Source organism: Pongo pygmaeus, chromosome 7, assembly GCF_028885625.2.
Source record: "Pongo pygmaeus isolate AG05252 chromosome 7, NHGRI_mPonPyg2-v2.0_pri, whole genome shotgun sequence".
Lineage (NCBI taxonomy): Eukaryota > Metazoa > Chordata > Mammalia > Primates > Hominidae > Pongo > Pongo pygmaeus.
Genome location: NC_072380.2, coordinates 146,136,481 through 146,152,409, shown reverse-complemented (window position 1 = coordinate 146,152,409; position 15,929 = coordinate 146,136,481). Strand labels below are relative to the sequence as shown.

Here is a 15,929-nt window from a genome sequence, read left to right as displayed (position 1 = left end):
CTTCTGCAATTCTGCTGTGGGTTTCCTAGGAGCACCCTCCAATGGAAAAGGAGAGGTGGGGCTTCATACCCAGGCCTCCGAGGTGTGTCCAGGCCAGGCTCTGCCAGGCTGACCTCACTCATCTCCTGGTGTCCCAGAAAGGGTGCAGTGAGTGGAAGCGAGTACAGACCCAGCCCTGTCATTTGCTACTCGCGTGTCCTTGGCCACTCGCTTGACCTCCCTGGGGCTTAGTTTCCTAATCTATGAAACAGTGGGGAGCATCGCTGTCCCTGAGCGCATCGCAAACGCTGAACGCACACAGCAGCGGGCTCAGCTCACAGGTCTTTGTCGCTCTCCCCTGCTCCATGGATGACGGGGTCTGCTCCGTCTCTTCACCCTAATCCAAACAAAGATGTTATTCCTAATTCTTGTTTCCTTGGAGAACTGAGGTCTTCACCGTGGGTTCTAGTTGCATGCTGTATTCCCAGGCTGACACCCTCTGCCCACTGCGGCCTGTTCCCTGACTCTGTGTAACTTTGTTCAGTTCTCTTGACCTGATGTCAACATAAAAGAAGACTGGGGAATGAAGCGAGAAGTGACAGGCCCAGCTTGACCTCTTGAAGGTCTTCCATTATGTGAGGCTTGCAGGGGAATCATGGCTTTGGAAGCGCAAGGACCTATCTATCTTGAATCTTAACTCTGCTATCTCATTGGGCACCTATACTTCAGTCCCAAAGGCTGTTCAATGGCTGTCATGATATAGCACAGGAGACAAAGCTGGCTTTATCGGACTTGCTCAGTAAGTGGGTGGCTGTCTTTTTATCGTGTTCCTCCTGGCTACACACACCTCCCCCGGTTATCTCTGGTACTTTATGTGTTCTTTACTCTATTTTTTTTTTTTTTTTTTGTTAAGACAGGGTCTCCCTTTGTTGCCCACGCTGGAGTGTAGTAGTGCGATCTCAGCTCACTGCAACTGTGACCTCCGGGGCTCAAGTGATCCTACCTACCTCAGCCTACCTAGTAGCTGGGACTATAGGCGTGAGCCACCATGCCTGGCTAATTTTATTTTTTGTAGAAAGGAGATCTCACTATGTTGCAGATGCTGGTCTCAAACTCAAAGTTACAGGTGTGAGCCATCGCACCTAGCCTATGTTTGTTACTTAATGGAATGGATCATTAAGATGAATGGCACTGCTATGGCTCCCCGTCCTCCTCCATGGGCATAGGAGATGAACCAGGAAAATACAGGGGGAGGAGTGTATCGTTTTATGAAAAGGTAGTGGGGAGGGGGCAGGCCCCTGACATTTTCTCTTGAGCCTCTGTTCCCATGATTTGCCTTTCTTGCTGCCATGGGCCTTGACTTTATGCTGATGAGCTACAGTCAGCTTCCTGGACAGCTGTTCCAGAGGGCACCGTAACTGCTCTGGCCATGCTTGGACCCCAAGGCTTGCTAGACTGAGGGAGGGGTCGCCCAGCCCACCAACTGACTTAGAGCCTGGGTATGCGGTCATCCTCTTAGAGCCCAGGACGGTCGGCATCTGCTCAGGGCCTGCTGGAAAGGAGGGGATTACCGGGGGCAGCGGGGAGGCAGTCACAGCTGGCCTCCAGAGCCCCTCCAGATCATCCAGAGAGTTGACTTAAGCCAGTGGGGGCTGGCCCTGGCAGCTTCACACTAATCATCTCTGGAGCGGTTGTCCATAACAACTGACATGGAGGGAAATGCTGCAGCTTGCAAAACACATTCAGGTCTGTACCATGGTTTTAGTCTTGGGAGCATCTCAATGGAGCAGGAGGCCTTGTCATTGACCTCAGCTTACAACTGATGGCAGGGTTTGTCAGAGAAGGCTGATAACTTGGCCAAGGGCATGTGGTGGTTATATCATTAGGATAAGTATTGCTCAAAAAACAGTGCTGTACCAAGGAAATGTTTGCTATTCTCACCAACCTAGAAAGCTAACACCCCAGCTATGAATGTCACCCAGCCCAGCTGGAGTTAGTCCTTACAGCTTCCTGCTGTCACCTGAGCATGCGGCTTTGGTCCTCAGATTAATAGGATGGCCACCGAACCCGCGAGCATCTCATCCATGTTCCAAGTAGGATGCAGGCAGGAGGGTGAAAGGACAAGAATCAAAAGGTCAAGTTTGACCCTTTTTAAAAAACTCTCCTTGAAGCTGCAGGAATTTCTGCTGGCATCTCATTGGCCAGAACTGAACCTCCCGACCGTCCTTGGTTACAAGGGAGGTGAGTAAGGAAGGGGACCACTTTATCAGGCACTTCGCTGCTTAGTACATCAGTTGGAATTCTATCCTCAAAAAGAAGGGAACAACAGATGTTTGGGATGCCAACCAACGAGTCTGCCATGGTTTTAAAGCTCCCGAGCCAGGGTTGACAGCCAAAGAGATGAAATCTTTAAGGCATACTTAGTGTTAGGTCCTGTTTCCCCACTTGACAGCTTACAGGCGGTGTAGACCATAGTGGTAGGTGCCATGTTTGCTACTTGCCAGCATACAGGCTACAGGCAGTGTAGACTGTAAATCTCCAAGAGCACCCTCCGGGCCAGACTCTGTCAATTGGAGAGCCAGCCTTTCCCTCTGGGAATTGGCGGTCTGGCTGGGGAGGCAGCTGTTACACGTATATTTGTAATTGTGGTTGTGCTGCAAAGAAGAGAACAGGGTTTGCATGGCATGTGTATGGTGGGTAGCAGGAAGGAGGAGGTGACGTCTGATGTCTGTGCTGAGGTGTTTCCAGTGTTGGCACACTTCCTCACAAAGACACACATGCCTGCAGTTTGGGGGCAGGTGCCTGTTTTAGGAGGATGGGAGCAGCAGATATTACTTCTCGATTCTGTTTGGTAGTGTAACAGCCTGTGCTGCATGGATGGCCACTCCTTGGAGACGCTGGGGAGGTACAGGTGTTTTGCAGTCAAATAAATGTGGGAAATCTGACTTGCTGCATCCCCTTTAGGGAGTCACAGTGCACGTTGCAGAGAAAGGTTTCCTTCCCCTCTTCTGCCCAGCACAGAATGTGAAACAGGATGTTAAAGAGAACAGGCTTTGGATGCGGACATTTGAATCTAAGCTTGGTTCAGATACTGCCCCATTATTCCAGCTGTGTGGCCTTGGATGAAGTCCTTAATCTCTCTCAGCCTCAGCTTTCTTATCTCTGCAATGGTTGTTCGTGTATTTAATGAGAAAACACGTGTGAGAAACTCAAAGCGGGCATGGGGTAAGATGCAGTGGCTGTTTATTACTGCCCCCATCCCTGCCATCACCTCTAGACTTGAGAGAGCAGCTTTCTAGACTTCCATAGCAGGTGAGAGGAAAGTGTGTGCAGCCGGGTTTTTGTCTTTTCATCCTCTTGTCTGGATCAGGCCCTGTGAGCAGGGTCTTCTGTGGCCTGGTCCTGAACTGTGGAAGAGCTGGGTATGGGGCTCTGGATGGTGGAGGAGTTGCGTTTGTGTTGCCAGCCTTGTCCCAGCCAGAAGTTGGGGGGGTCCCTCATGAGCCTCGAGACAGGCAGTTTGCTCTCTCAGGCAAGAGGACAAACAGTACACCTTGCAGTTCTGATGTTCTGGGTTCCTTGTGCTTTCTCTTTGGGAAAACATAGAAGACACGGGACGGGTTCCTCTCTCCAGAACACTGAGTGATTGATCCCCGCAGGGACAGAAGGACAGAACATTCCTTTGGGACTGAATAGGACAAAGGCCTGTGTTTGTGAGTGTTGTAATTCTCCCATTCAATCTCAGACAGTCTTCCTGGCTGGCTTAGAACCGCGTGCGTGCATGTGTGTTTGTTGGTGGGTGTGTTTGTTGGGGGGGGGGGTGTGTGTGTGTGAGACTTAGGGGATGGGACTTGGGTACAGGGAAGATCATAACACTTGCTTTTTTCCTCCTCCTCCTGTGTGTGCTGGGGGGCCAGGAACTGAGTGGAGGACCGATGGGAGCCAGCAGACCCTGGCACAAAGGAGCAAGGGCCCAGTGGAGAGAGTTCGAATCCTGGTTCTACCACCACAAGCCTATGACCTTGGGAGAGTCCCCTCCACTTCTTTACCTATAAGATGGGATTGATGGGCCTCCTGGTGGCATGGAGGTCTGATACCCTGCCTTACTCTTTGTAGGCACTTAGCAAATGTTCTCCCTCACCTCTGCTCACCTATGCCTGGGAGGCAGCCCTGCCCCTGTGTGACCTTCACCACTTCACTTCCATGTTCTCAGATGGGGTCTTTGTCCTTCCCACCAAGGATAGCAATGTCGAAAGCCTCTTTTTTGAGTCCTGCTCAGGCTGAGGTTTGGGGCAGTGTTGAGGCAGCAGCCAGGGTCCTGACACTCATGAGCTGGGGTGAAGTGTTAGTGCTCTGTGAGGCTCTCACCAACCCTGGGGGTCTTATCAGGAGAGAGCTGAGCATCTCATGGCCAATCCAAGAGCAGAGTGGGGAAGATCCCAACATGGATCGATGCCCTTAGGAGAGAAGGTTCCTTCCTAGCGGGTAATGCTCACCATTATCTGTCAGGATCAGATCTCTTATCCAGCAGATACCGGGTGCCCACTGAGCAGGCAGCTGTGCAGAGGCCTGTGGACAGAAAGTGAGTGAGACCCAGGCAGCCTTTCCTTCTTGGACTGAAGGATAGACCCTCCAATTTAGTTCTGGTTCCACAGCTGTATAATTTTAAGACCTTCAAAGAAATGAGTCAGAAATATGCTATCCACCCGCTACCACGGGGGCTGCCAGGGACATTCTTGAAGCCAGCTGGGGTGGCGTGTCACGTACCTGCTGCCACATTAGTACCCTCTGCTGCCTGCACCAGGAGACCCCTTCCTGCCTGGTGCTGTGCTCTGGGCTCCATGCAGGTGACTCCTCTCCTGCTATGGAGCCTGGGGTGCAGGCGGCTCTCCCAGCTCAGGGGTGACGATCTGGAGGCTCAGAGGTTGGGGAGTGGTAGGACTTGGATTTGAACTCCGATGTCCATGGCGGTGGGGACACCACCTGCCCTGGCCTGTCTTTTAGAGGGAGCCATGTGGGTCAGCTGGGGAGACAATGAAGAATGTGCCCCCACAAACAAATGGACCTTTGTTCCCACAGTGGCTTCAGGGCCGGGCTGGGCCCAGCAGATGATCTCCGGCCCCCGCTGGAAGCTGGGCCACTGCTCCCTCATCTATGGATTTTTCCAGTGCCTGTTATGGGCAGGAAAGAAGTGTTGGGCCCTGAGGGGCAGAGAGGGGAGAAGGGAGATGGGGCTGAGCTCTGTGTGCCAGGGGACTTATGGTGTTGGGGGCTAATGCAGGTGCCAGGACGACCCCGTGCTGGGCGGGCCCGGGTGCTCCCAGGGGGCTGGGCCTGGCTCTGTACAGTGCATCTTTGTGTGTCACCACCCTCACCTAGTAACCACTGCTGCGTCCCTGTGCCATTCGGGAACAGGGAACTTTTAGGTAACCTTGAGGAGGGCGGAATCCCAGGGCAGGCGAGTGGAAGTGGCAATTGAGAAAGAGTCATGACCACCCTCTGCAGGAGTTTAGATGAACATGGCAGGTGAGAGATTGGTCCATGAGTGAGCTGGAGTGCTTCTCTCCTTTCTGCAGAAGCACGATGGTGGCCTGGGGCTGGCTGGCTTCGGGGTTCTCCAAGTGAGTGTTGGGAATCCCTGCACTCCTCCGCTGGGGAGGGGGAGGTGGTGAGTTCTTGTTGGAAACTCAGTACAGAGCTTTCATACGCTGCAGGGGAGCCTGGGAATTGGATGCCATTTTTCTTTATTTTTGAACCTGTTCCTCAGGTTGAGAATCGTTGGTCTTACGGGATTCAGAAGGCTTTCCTGATCCCATTCCCGGCAACCCGCCAGTGAGTTAAATCCTCTTTCTCCTCTTTTCTCAGAGGACCCAGAGGACCTACAGCCCGCTAGGGCCGTCTTCATTGCCCCCACTAGCTTGTGAGTTGTTACCCACTCATCCCTGCGGGGACAAAGGGAACCTGGCATACAACAGGTGCCTAATGAATGTTTCTCGGATGAAATCGAACTGCCTTAAGTATCAGGGGTAAAGAAGTAGCAGAGGTGGAATCCGATCACCAGCTGGTGTGGATGGCGTGGGGGTGGCTGCCTCATACCACTTCATGGGGGGGTCACTCGCAGATGGAGCAGCCCACATTCTCTGGGCCTTCAGCACCCCTAGGAGGTAGGAAGGGCCAGGCTGTCCCTGTTTTAAAGATTCAAGCTGGGGAGGAGGTGGCTTGCTCCCACAGGGTGCCTAAGTGGTGATCTGTCCCATCCCCTCTTAAGTGTGAGATTGTGAACGCTGACCCTCGTCTCTGCTGCCACATGGCAGTGATCTGTATGGGTCACATCTCTGCCAGCTTCTGGAAGCAGGTTCGACAGCATTTAGAGTGTTCTGTGTTCCATTTCACTGCCTCATTTACTCTTTGGAAAATCAATGCAGCTTGCTGAGCTGAGGTGGCCTCGTGAGGCCTGAGTGTGCGCTGCTCGCGGGCAGGTCAAGTGCTGAGAAGCCTGGGGCCCCGCGGAGGCTGATTGTCTGGGGGACCTGCCTCTGTGCTGCCTGCCCGTGTGACTCTGAGACACCGACTTCACTTCCTCAGCCAGCTGGGTCATGTGGCCCTGGCAGGGCTCCTGTGAGGGTAAGAACGTGGAGAGACATGGTCATGGTTCAGCACTGCCTTGGCACCTGGAAGGTCTCAGCAGCCTGATGGCCTTGCCTCCCGCTCCCCAGCTGCCCTGTGGGAGCAGAGCCCAGAGTGGCACTTTAAAGGGGAGGTCGCTGCTCTCAGATGTGGAAATTGCTCAAGGGAGACGAGTGACTGGGGTCCTCGGGAACTTCTGGGTGACCTTGAGGAGGTCGGAAGCCCAGGGTAGGCATGGGGTGAAGGATGAGTGGAAGTGACAATTGAGAAAGACTCACGACCACCCTCTGCAGGAGTTTAGATGAACACGGCGGGTGAAAGATTGGTCCATGAGTGAGCTGGGGTGCTTGGAACCAAGGCAGGGTGCCTTTTTTTTGTTTTCCAGAGGAAGAAAGGTGAGCAGGTCTTCAGCTGTTAGGAAGGTTTGGTGTGGAGAGGCGCAGGGATGACTGGGAGTAAGCTGGCTGGGGGTCGCTGGCCGAGCTGGAGAGTTGGTTTTGACCAGAAGAACCACCTGGCCCAACGAGAAGGAAGGACAGGAGGGAGGATGGCATGGTATCATTCAGAATCTTTTGGTCAACTCAACATGGCCTACGTGGTATTGGAAGTTGGTGACCCATGTAACTGAAAATCCCAGGTGGTGGATGCCATCCCCAAACCTTCTTTCACTGTTTTCCGTCTCTGGGCTGGCCATACTTTCAGGCAGGCCCTTGCCTCATGGTGACAGTGTGGCTGCTGCAGATCCAGCCCTCCCAACCTTGCTCCATCAAGTCCAATCCAGTTCCCCAGTTACTAGAAATAAGTGCAGCTGGCTTTAGTTGGCCTGAGCCAACCCATGTGTTCTTTCCTGATCCAGTCCTTGCAAATGGGAGGTGGAGTGCATGAATTGGTCTTGACTTGTGAAACGTGGGGAGGGGGGTCACTGTCAACAGAACTCTTAGGACTAAGGGTGAGGGTTGGGTGGGTTCCTGAAGGAAACTGCGGACTGTTCTTGGAAGTGGGGAGTGAATTCTGGGTAGCCCCAAGCCAGCAGATGTTAGTCACAGGTACGGTAACCTGTGGGGCCAGTGGGGCCTGGGGGCAAGGAAGCAAGGAAGCGCAGGCTTGATGGCCAGTTTTCCAGATGGAGCAAACAGTCCGGTGCAGAGATGGCCGCAGGCAGGCCCTTTCCCCAGCATTTTGTGCATTTAACAGCACAATCTGAGCCAGGCCTCTATCCCCTGCCTCATGGGAGTCTCCTCCTAGCCCTGGTCCTGGGAGTGGCTTCTGGCCAGAGAGAGCTGCTGCCCGAAGCCAGGGCTCTTATGGCCAGATGAGAAGTGAGCTTCCTCAAAACACAGTTGGAAACAGGCTGGCTGTCCTCAGCCACACGGATGCCATGAACCCCACGTGACCAGCCCACTGTCTGCTGTGTCTCCTCAGGAGCAGGACATCGAGACTTTACACGGCTTTGTTCACGTCACGCTGTGTGGGACTCCCAAGGGAAACCGGCCTGTCATCCTCACCTACCATGACATCGGCATGAACCGTAAGTTCTGAGGAACTCTGATTTGATTCCCTGTCAGCCAGTTCCCAAGAGAGTGGCAGAAAAAGGCAGCCGAGAAGGGCTGATGGCCGGGAGCTGGTGGTTTCTTTTTGCCTGGGACTTCCTGGAGCTGTTCTGGGAAGAACTCTTGGCACAGCCTGGAAAAGCCAGAAATGCGCGGCATGTGGGCACAGAGTTGTCTGTGTGCCCGGAGGCGCTGGGAACACGGGAAGCTCTTTGCTATCTGTGGCAGTGACTTCTATATTAATGCACGCATATGGTTTTTAGTCTTTTCACAGAATTGTGCAACCATCAGCACAATTTTGGAACATTTTCATCCTTCCAAAAAATCCCGTACCTTTTATCTGTCACCCCACCCTCAGATGACTGACCCTTCATTGACTTTCCTTTTCTGTGAATTTGCCTATTCTGGAATTTTGTATACATTGAATCAAATAATATGTGATTTTTTTTGTAACTGGCTTCTTTCATAGTGCTTTCAAGGTTTATCCAGGCCATGCATTAGTTTTTGTATTTCCTTTATTCCCTTATTGAATAATAATATTCCATTGTATGGATTTACCACCCTTTATTCTTTCTTTTTTCTTTTTCTTTCTTTCTTTTTTTTTTTTTTTGAGACAGAGTCCCGCTCTGTTGCCCAGGCTGGAGTGCAGTGGTGCGATTGTGGCTCACTGCAATCTCCACCTACTGAGTTCAAGCAATTCTTTTGCCTCAGCCTCTCAAGTAGCTGGGATTACAGGCACCCACCACCACGCCTGGCTAATTTTTGTATTTTTAGTAGAGACGGGGTTTCACTATGTTGACCAGGCTGACCTCAAACTCCTGACCTCAGGTGATCCACCCACCTCCACCTCCCAAAGTACTAGGATTACAGGCATGAGCCACTGGGCCTGGCCATCTATTCTTCAGTTGATGGGCATTTGGGGCATTTTCACTTTTTGGCTGTGTGAGTAACTCTGCTATGAATGTTTAAACTGTGAATTCCAAGATTACCAGGAGGGTTTTCATAGGTGGGTTCCCCATTTTTCATAGATGAGAATGGAATGGAATCTACTAAATGTTGAAATTTCATGGAATAGAAGTGAATTCTTCTGTGAAGAATCAGAAGACGCAGGTTTCACTGGTCCCGTAATTTTTATGAACTTGAGTATTGCAAGCTTGCTTGGTTTTTGATGATGGACTGCCTGATTTTCATTTGTTTCTATAAAGCTTATCAATACCTTGAGGCTGGGGATGATGTCACTGAAATCCACTGAAAACACTTTTTTACTTCATTCTCACCTTCTTTTATCTCACTTCTTCCCCTGTCTGTTTCCCTTATATCCATTTTGTACCAGGTCCGTGCTAGGTATTTTGATTTACACTATCTTATTTTATTGACTCTGACAAGGAACTGGAATTGCATATGGCAGCGTCTCTCCCCATTTAGAGAGGCTCATTGTTGGTTTATAATAGGCTTACCACTGTAACAAAAGATGCCAAGCTCTCTGTGGCTTAGCACAATGTATGTTTTATTTCTCACTCATGTAACAGTTTAGTGGGTGTTTGGTGGGACATGTTCTATTTGGCAATTCAAAGACCCAGGCTCCTTCTAGCTTGTGGGTTTGCCATCCCCTGGGGCTGCAGAGCCTTCTGCTGGAAACTGTGCTTCTGGCAGGTAGATGGGAGAAGAGAGAAACTCAGAGGATCTTAGAGAATCTGGGTGGCAGGTATGGGGAGGAAATGATGACAGTCACAGGCTATTGGCCAGAAACAGATCACATGACTACCTCTCATTGCAAGGGAGCTTGGGAAATACTGTCTAGCTGAGTGCCCAGGAGGAAAAGGGACAGGAGGTAGGGTGAGCAGCCTGACTTCCTTAGGCTTCAGCAAGTGAGGAGACTCATCCAGGCCACATGAAAGGAGAAGGCACGCCTCACCTCCCATGCTTCTCCTCGTTTGAAAATTATGTGTGTCCTGCACCAGTACCCCAGATGGGAGGGCATAGTGGACCCAGATGGAAAGAGAGGATCAGGGGGGCAAACCCATCTCATGCCAGGGCCATCCTGACCCTGACTGACTGGAGGAGCTACGGGAGCCAGCCTGGGAGCCCCTTCCAGCACAAACTGCAAGATTCATCTGCCAGCTACCGCTCCCTTGCCCCATGAAACTTACTCTTGCTTTTTATCACCAGAGGAAAGTGAGCATGGGGACAAAACCAAAAAACAAGAAACGCGAACATCTGTGTTCTTCTAAGTTCACTTCCTTCTTCTGAATAGGAGTGAAACAAAATGAATGTGCTTTGCCACCGAGACACCTAATTTTTTTCTCCTCTTACTTTTTTCTCTTCTCTCTCTCTCTGCTGTTCTTCAGACAAAACCTGCTACAACCCCCTCTTCAACTACGAGGACATGCAGGAGATCACCCAGCACTTTGCCGTCTGCCACGTGGACGCCCCTGGCCAGCAGGACGGCGCAGCCTCCTTCCCCGCAGGGTGAGAGAGGCCTCTTGCCCTATGAGCTCTACAGGGTGGAAGCTGGGTGTCGTCGAGGGGTTCAGCTGCTTTGCTCTTTTAAATACTTTTTAATTGTGGTAAAATATAAAGTGTATCGTCTTAAGCACTTTTTAAATTATGGGAAAAGATACATAACATAAAAGTTAGCACTTTAACTATTTTTAAGTATATAGTTCAGTGGCATTAAGGACATGCAGCCATCGCCACCATCCATCTCCAGGACTTTTTCATCTTCCCAAACTGAAACAACATACTCATCAGATGCTATCTTCCCATTCCCCCAGCCTTCCTGCAAGGCTGGCGTTATGATAGGTGTGCTCAGCCTGGACAGGACTGAAGTGGAGGAGGACTTGACACCACCAAATAGTGTGGTGAAAAACCTAGAAGGTTGGGGAGAAAAAGAGAGGGAGAGAAGTAACATTGATGGAGCACTTCCTGTGGGCCTAGGCTTCATCATTCGTACCTAACATTGGGCTTAATCCTTACAGCTAGCTCTGTGTGGCTGCTGTTGTTAGCTCCATTTTCCAGATGAACATATTGAGGCACGGAGGCGTTAACTACCTTGCTGGAGGTTCCACAGCTGAGGCCGAGCATGGTGGTTCAAGCCTGTAATCCCAGCACTTTGGGAAGCTGAGGTGGGCAGACCACTTGAGGTCAGGAGTTTGAGACCAGCCTGGCCAACATGGTGAAACCCTGTCTCCGGCCAACATGGTGAAACCCTGTCTCCACTAAAAATACAAAAATTAGCTGGGTGTGGTGGCACGTGGCTGTAATCCCCACTACTCGGGAGGCTGAGGCCAGAGGATCCCTTGAACCTGGGAGGCAGAGGTTACAGTGAGCCGAGATCGCACCACTGCACTCCAGCCTGGGTGACAGAGCAAGACTCCGTCTCCAAAAAAGAAAAAAAGGTTGCACAGCTGATAACTGGGGAGTTGGCTTTGGTCCTATCTACTGAGACGTGTATCCTCTTTGGAACATCAGGCTGCCTTAGTTGAGAGTGTTTACACTGCCTGGCCCTTGTCAGCTCGTGATCTGTATGGGCATGGCCTTTCAGTTTCCTGTTGTGCAATTATGGTGAAGCTTGTTGGATCCCCCAATCAGCATCACGTGGGGGAGGCAGACCTCAGAGATAACCCCTCTTGTCCCTGCACCTGACGCTGTGATTAAACTAGGGCAAGAGCAGGTTCTTGGGCTTAAAGTCTTCCAGAAGGGGCCTTCTTGGCATTTATAAATAGATATCCTTTTTTATTAGTGTTCAGAATTATCCTTAATAATTAACCTTTATCAGAGAGGAAGGGAAGGGACAGCCAACCGTATGGGGTCAGGACCAAAAATTAAAAGTGTATTAAAACAGTGGGACAGGGTTAATTGTTAACCAGCAGATAAAGCCACAGGTATATCCGTAAATCTATCTTTGGTTGGACCAATTGTGTGAAAGACTTGGGGGGAAAGCAGAGACTCTTAGTTCCCCCCGGAGAAGTTTTACAAATATTCTGAGGCCTGAGCCCTACCCCCAGGAATTTTTCTTCAGTTGGTCTGGGTATTACAGCGCGTTTTCCCCCTAGTTTACTAGGTGGTTTTCGTGTGCATCTGGTGGGACCCACTGTCAGAGTGGGGCCTGACTTGTTTCTTCCTCCTGGAGTAGGGCAGAGGAGAGTGTGGGTCTTGGGAGGGGTGAGGGGGCGTCTCCCAGGCCCTTTTAAGGGTGAGCCCCCTATATCCTGAAGCTGAGACAGCAGAGCAGGGTAGGGGATCCCTGGCTGGGCTCCTCCTGGCTCCGGTGTCCACCACCTACACAGGAGGGACCTTGGAAGTAGAATTCTGCTGCTTCCTCGCCTCACACCAGCCCTGGGGAATAGGAAGAAACAGAGGGCCCTGCAATTAAGTGGCTTCTCCAGTGTCACACCTTAGGAGCTGCCGGCCCCAAATTGAGCCGTGGCCATTTCAGAGGGGTTTCATGTCTTTGCCCCACTTCTGCCCTGCAGCTTCTCAGCTCAATGGCTGTGTTGATGTGGAGCCACACCATACGGGCTCTTTCTGGCTCTTCCCAGGGCGTCTGCACACACTGCTTCCCTGCCCACACGCTTTACTCATCAGGTTCCCAAGACCCCTTCAGCGTCACTTCTTCCAAGAAGACCTCCCTGATCACCTGATCACCGCAGCCTTTGTTATGAGTCACACCCCCCTGTTTTTATTGACTTGGGGGCTGGCTCCTGTCCTGGTTTGCATCTGCTTTGCTCACAGGCCCCTGCCATTGCCTCACGAAGAGCCTGGCATGTGTGAGGATCAATCACTCCTTTGTGGATGGAACTCATTCATGCCTGTTTTAATTCCTTCTCCCTGAGGCTGGAATTGTGAAATGCCTTCTAGTCAGTTTCTGCAACACCCTAGACCCAAAACCAGACAAACACAGTGAGGACGTTTCTGGCTAACCATCTACTGCTCTTGTGAGGCCAAGTGGCTCATCTCTCAGCCTCAGTGATGTTTATAATCTTGCTATGAGGGGAAATCCTAGCAGCCTCCTAGAGTTATTGTGAAAACTGAATGAGCTAATTCCCAGAATGCGTCCATGGGACCTGGAGCATAGGAAGCAATTGATAGAGTGTGCTGCAGAGGGTCTTGGAAGGAGGATGGGAAGGGACTTGACTGGGGGGTCTGGGTGCATGGGGCAGGCTGTTGCATGGTCCCCACCCTTCAAGTGGTGTCCCTGTTTGGATTACCTGTTTCTGTCCCGGCACTCACTAATGGCTTCTCTGTGTCATCCCCAGGTACATGTACCCCTCCATGGATCAGCTGGCTGAAATGCTTCCTGGAGTCCTTCAAGAGTTTGGGTAAGAGCGAAGGATCAGCTCCTCCTCTGTTTGCAGAGAAGCCTGGTTTCTAGCATCCTCTTGCCCCTTGGCTTTGATCTGGACTGACCACTAAAATTAAGGTTGCAGTTTAAAGATGAGGCAAGAAATTAGCTCGTCACTCTGTGAACACTGTTCCTCACACAGTCTCTGAGCTCTAGTCTGTCTCCTGTAACTTCAGTTTTCCTCTTGTGTGAATGTTATGTTGCGTGATGGCAGCCGCCCCACCCATTTGCTCTTGCCTTCTTTTCTTCCATTCCCTTCTCTTTCCCATGGAATGTTCTGGAATGGAGTTGCCTGAGACCTTAGCTTTTCTCTCCACACCCTCATTTTTCCAGTGTTCCTCTCTGTCTTGAGCTCTTCAAATAATGATAAGTTCATGGTTCTTGCTCGATTTGTTTTCATTCCAAGTTTTAGAATCCAAAATAAAGCTTAAGAGTGGGAAGAAATGATGCCATAACGGGCCTTCCCGTAAATGTCAGATGGTCTCTCAGAGCCTGGGTGGTGGCCAGGAGGGAAGTGAGGAGAAGGGGCGCGGCTCTCCAAGGTGGAGGTCTCTGTCCAGTCCTAAAGCATGGTGACCTCAGGGCTGTGCAGGCAGTTACGGCAGCATGCTCCCGCATTGTCTAGCCAGGCGGTCACCCTCAGGAAGTTCTAAGTGGGTCCTTGGAGGCTCCCGTCACTCTCTCCTTGTGTGACATGCATTTGTATTTTTGCTTCCAGGCTGAAAAGCATTATTGGCATGGGAACAGGAGCAGGCGCCTACATCCTAACTCGATTTGCTGTGAGTGCTTTGGCATTTTTTGAAAATCGCATTTTAAATAACATTTTAAGATGAAGGAAGACATTGGAAAAGCATCAAAAACCCAAAAGGGAAAAAGAAATGACCCGTATGCTCCACAGTTGTGTGTGTGTGTGTGTGGCGCATGGGTACTCATATATATATATATATATATACATACTCACAGCCTTTTCTCTTCCTTCACTCAAGGATGATACTGGACACATTCTTTTGTCATGGGCTTTGTCCGCTTAGCCATCTAGTGAGGACGCTCCTCGCTCACTGAGTAGTCTGCTATGACACTGCTTTGTAACAGCTGTACAGGTTTTTGTAGTCAGGGCACTCCTGGGTCATAACTGATTCTAAACTAGAATCAGACATGGGAAGTTTTCATGACAGTTGTCATTGTTATTTCTCTGGGCTCAGGTCAAGAGCCACTGTTCCTTTGTATCCTCACCGAGCAATTGTGTAAGAATGCAACAATACTCATTTTGTTCATCCATTGGTATTTTGACTACCTATTATTTGCTGGGCTTTGCTGGAGGTTGGGAATACTGACATGATTCTACAACATCCATCTTACAAAAAAAAAAAAGAAAGGAATGCTGACATGAATACAAAATGGTCTGGCCATATAGGCTCTCAGCAAATTAAAAATAGTCTCAACTGTACCCCAGGTGTACATATCTATATCTGTATGTATCTGCATCACAAAATGACATTTTGGTCAATGACAGACTGCATATTTGACAGTGGGTCCATAAGATTATAATGGTTCATTTTTACTCTACCATTTTTATGTTTAGATTTGCTTAGACACATCAGTACTTAGCATCGTATTGCAATTCTCTGCAGTATTGGGTAGTGTCATGTGCTGTACGGGTTTGTACAGCAAACCTAGGAGCAAAGGGCTGTACTATACAGCCTCGGTGAGTTGTAGACTATACCGTCTAGGTGTGCGTAAGTATACTCTGAGATCTTCACACAATGACAAAATCTCCTAATGATGAATTTTCTCAGAAAGTATCCCTTTATTCAGCGATGCATAACTCTGTGTGTGTGTGTGTGTGTGTGTGTGTGTGCTGTGTGTCTGTGTGTGTATGTATGCATGAGTTTATATATCCTGGAAGTAAGTAATACAGTTGTTACTGCCACAACTAGAGAGCATTTGTGCGCCGTTTGATTGATGAGGTTGATGGTGTGTTACACCCATTTGACAGCTGGAAAAGCTGAACCTCCGTGGGTTGAAGTGACTTGCCCAAGGCAGGTCTGCAAAGCGGCGGGCTTCCTCCTTCTCCTGCACTTCCTCTTTCTCCTTCCCACTCTCTCTAGGACCCGATCCCGTGTCTGCTGTGCTGGAACCTCAGTTTTGCATGGGGTGGGGCCGGGGAGCAGCAGCCTGCTCTGCTGCCCACACTGCCTTTTTCTGAGTACTTCTTTCAAGCTTCGGTTTGCCTTGGAAAGTTCCTAGTGTTTCAGATTGCTGGGATGTCTGTCTCACTTTGTGTCTTGAATTGCAGCTAAACAACCCTGAGATGGTGGAGGGCCTCGTCCTTATCAACGTGAACCCTTGTGCGGAAGGCTGGATGGACTGGGCTGCCTCCAAGGTGAGGTGGGGGCCTGTCAGGCCGGCAGGGTCCCTGCAGGAAGAGG

The 15,929-nt window shown here is 50.5% G+C and overlaps 1 protein-coding gene across 1 annotated transcript in view; it reads left to right on the top strand.

Annotated features, from left to right (window-relative positions):
* The window catches only part of NDRG1 (N-myc downstream regulated 1), a 60,229-nt gene that overhangs the window by 24,664 nt on the left and 19,636 nt on the right, over positions 1 to 15,929 (top strand). The window contains exons 4-8 of the mRNA XM_054498089.2: positions 8,029 to 8,134; positions 10,505 to 10,625; positions 13,415 to 13,477; positions 14,219 to 14,279; positions 15,797 to 15,883. Of these exons, the coding sequence (XP_054354064.1) occupies positions 8,029 to 8,134; positions 10,505 to 10,625; positions 13,415 to 13,477; positions 14,219 to 14,279; positions 15,797 to 15,883 (438 nt within the window). The remainder of the gene's footprint in view (positions 1 to 8,028; positions 8,135 to 10,504; positions 10,626 to 13,414; positions 13,478 to 14,218; positions 14,280 to 15,796; positions 15,884 to 15,929) is intronic.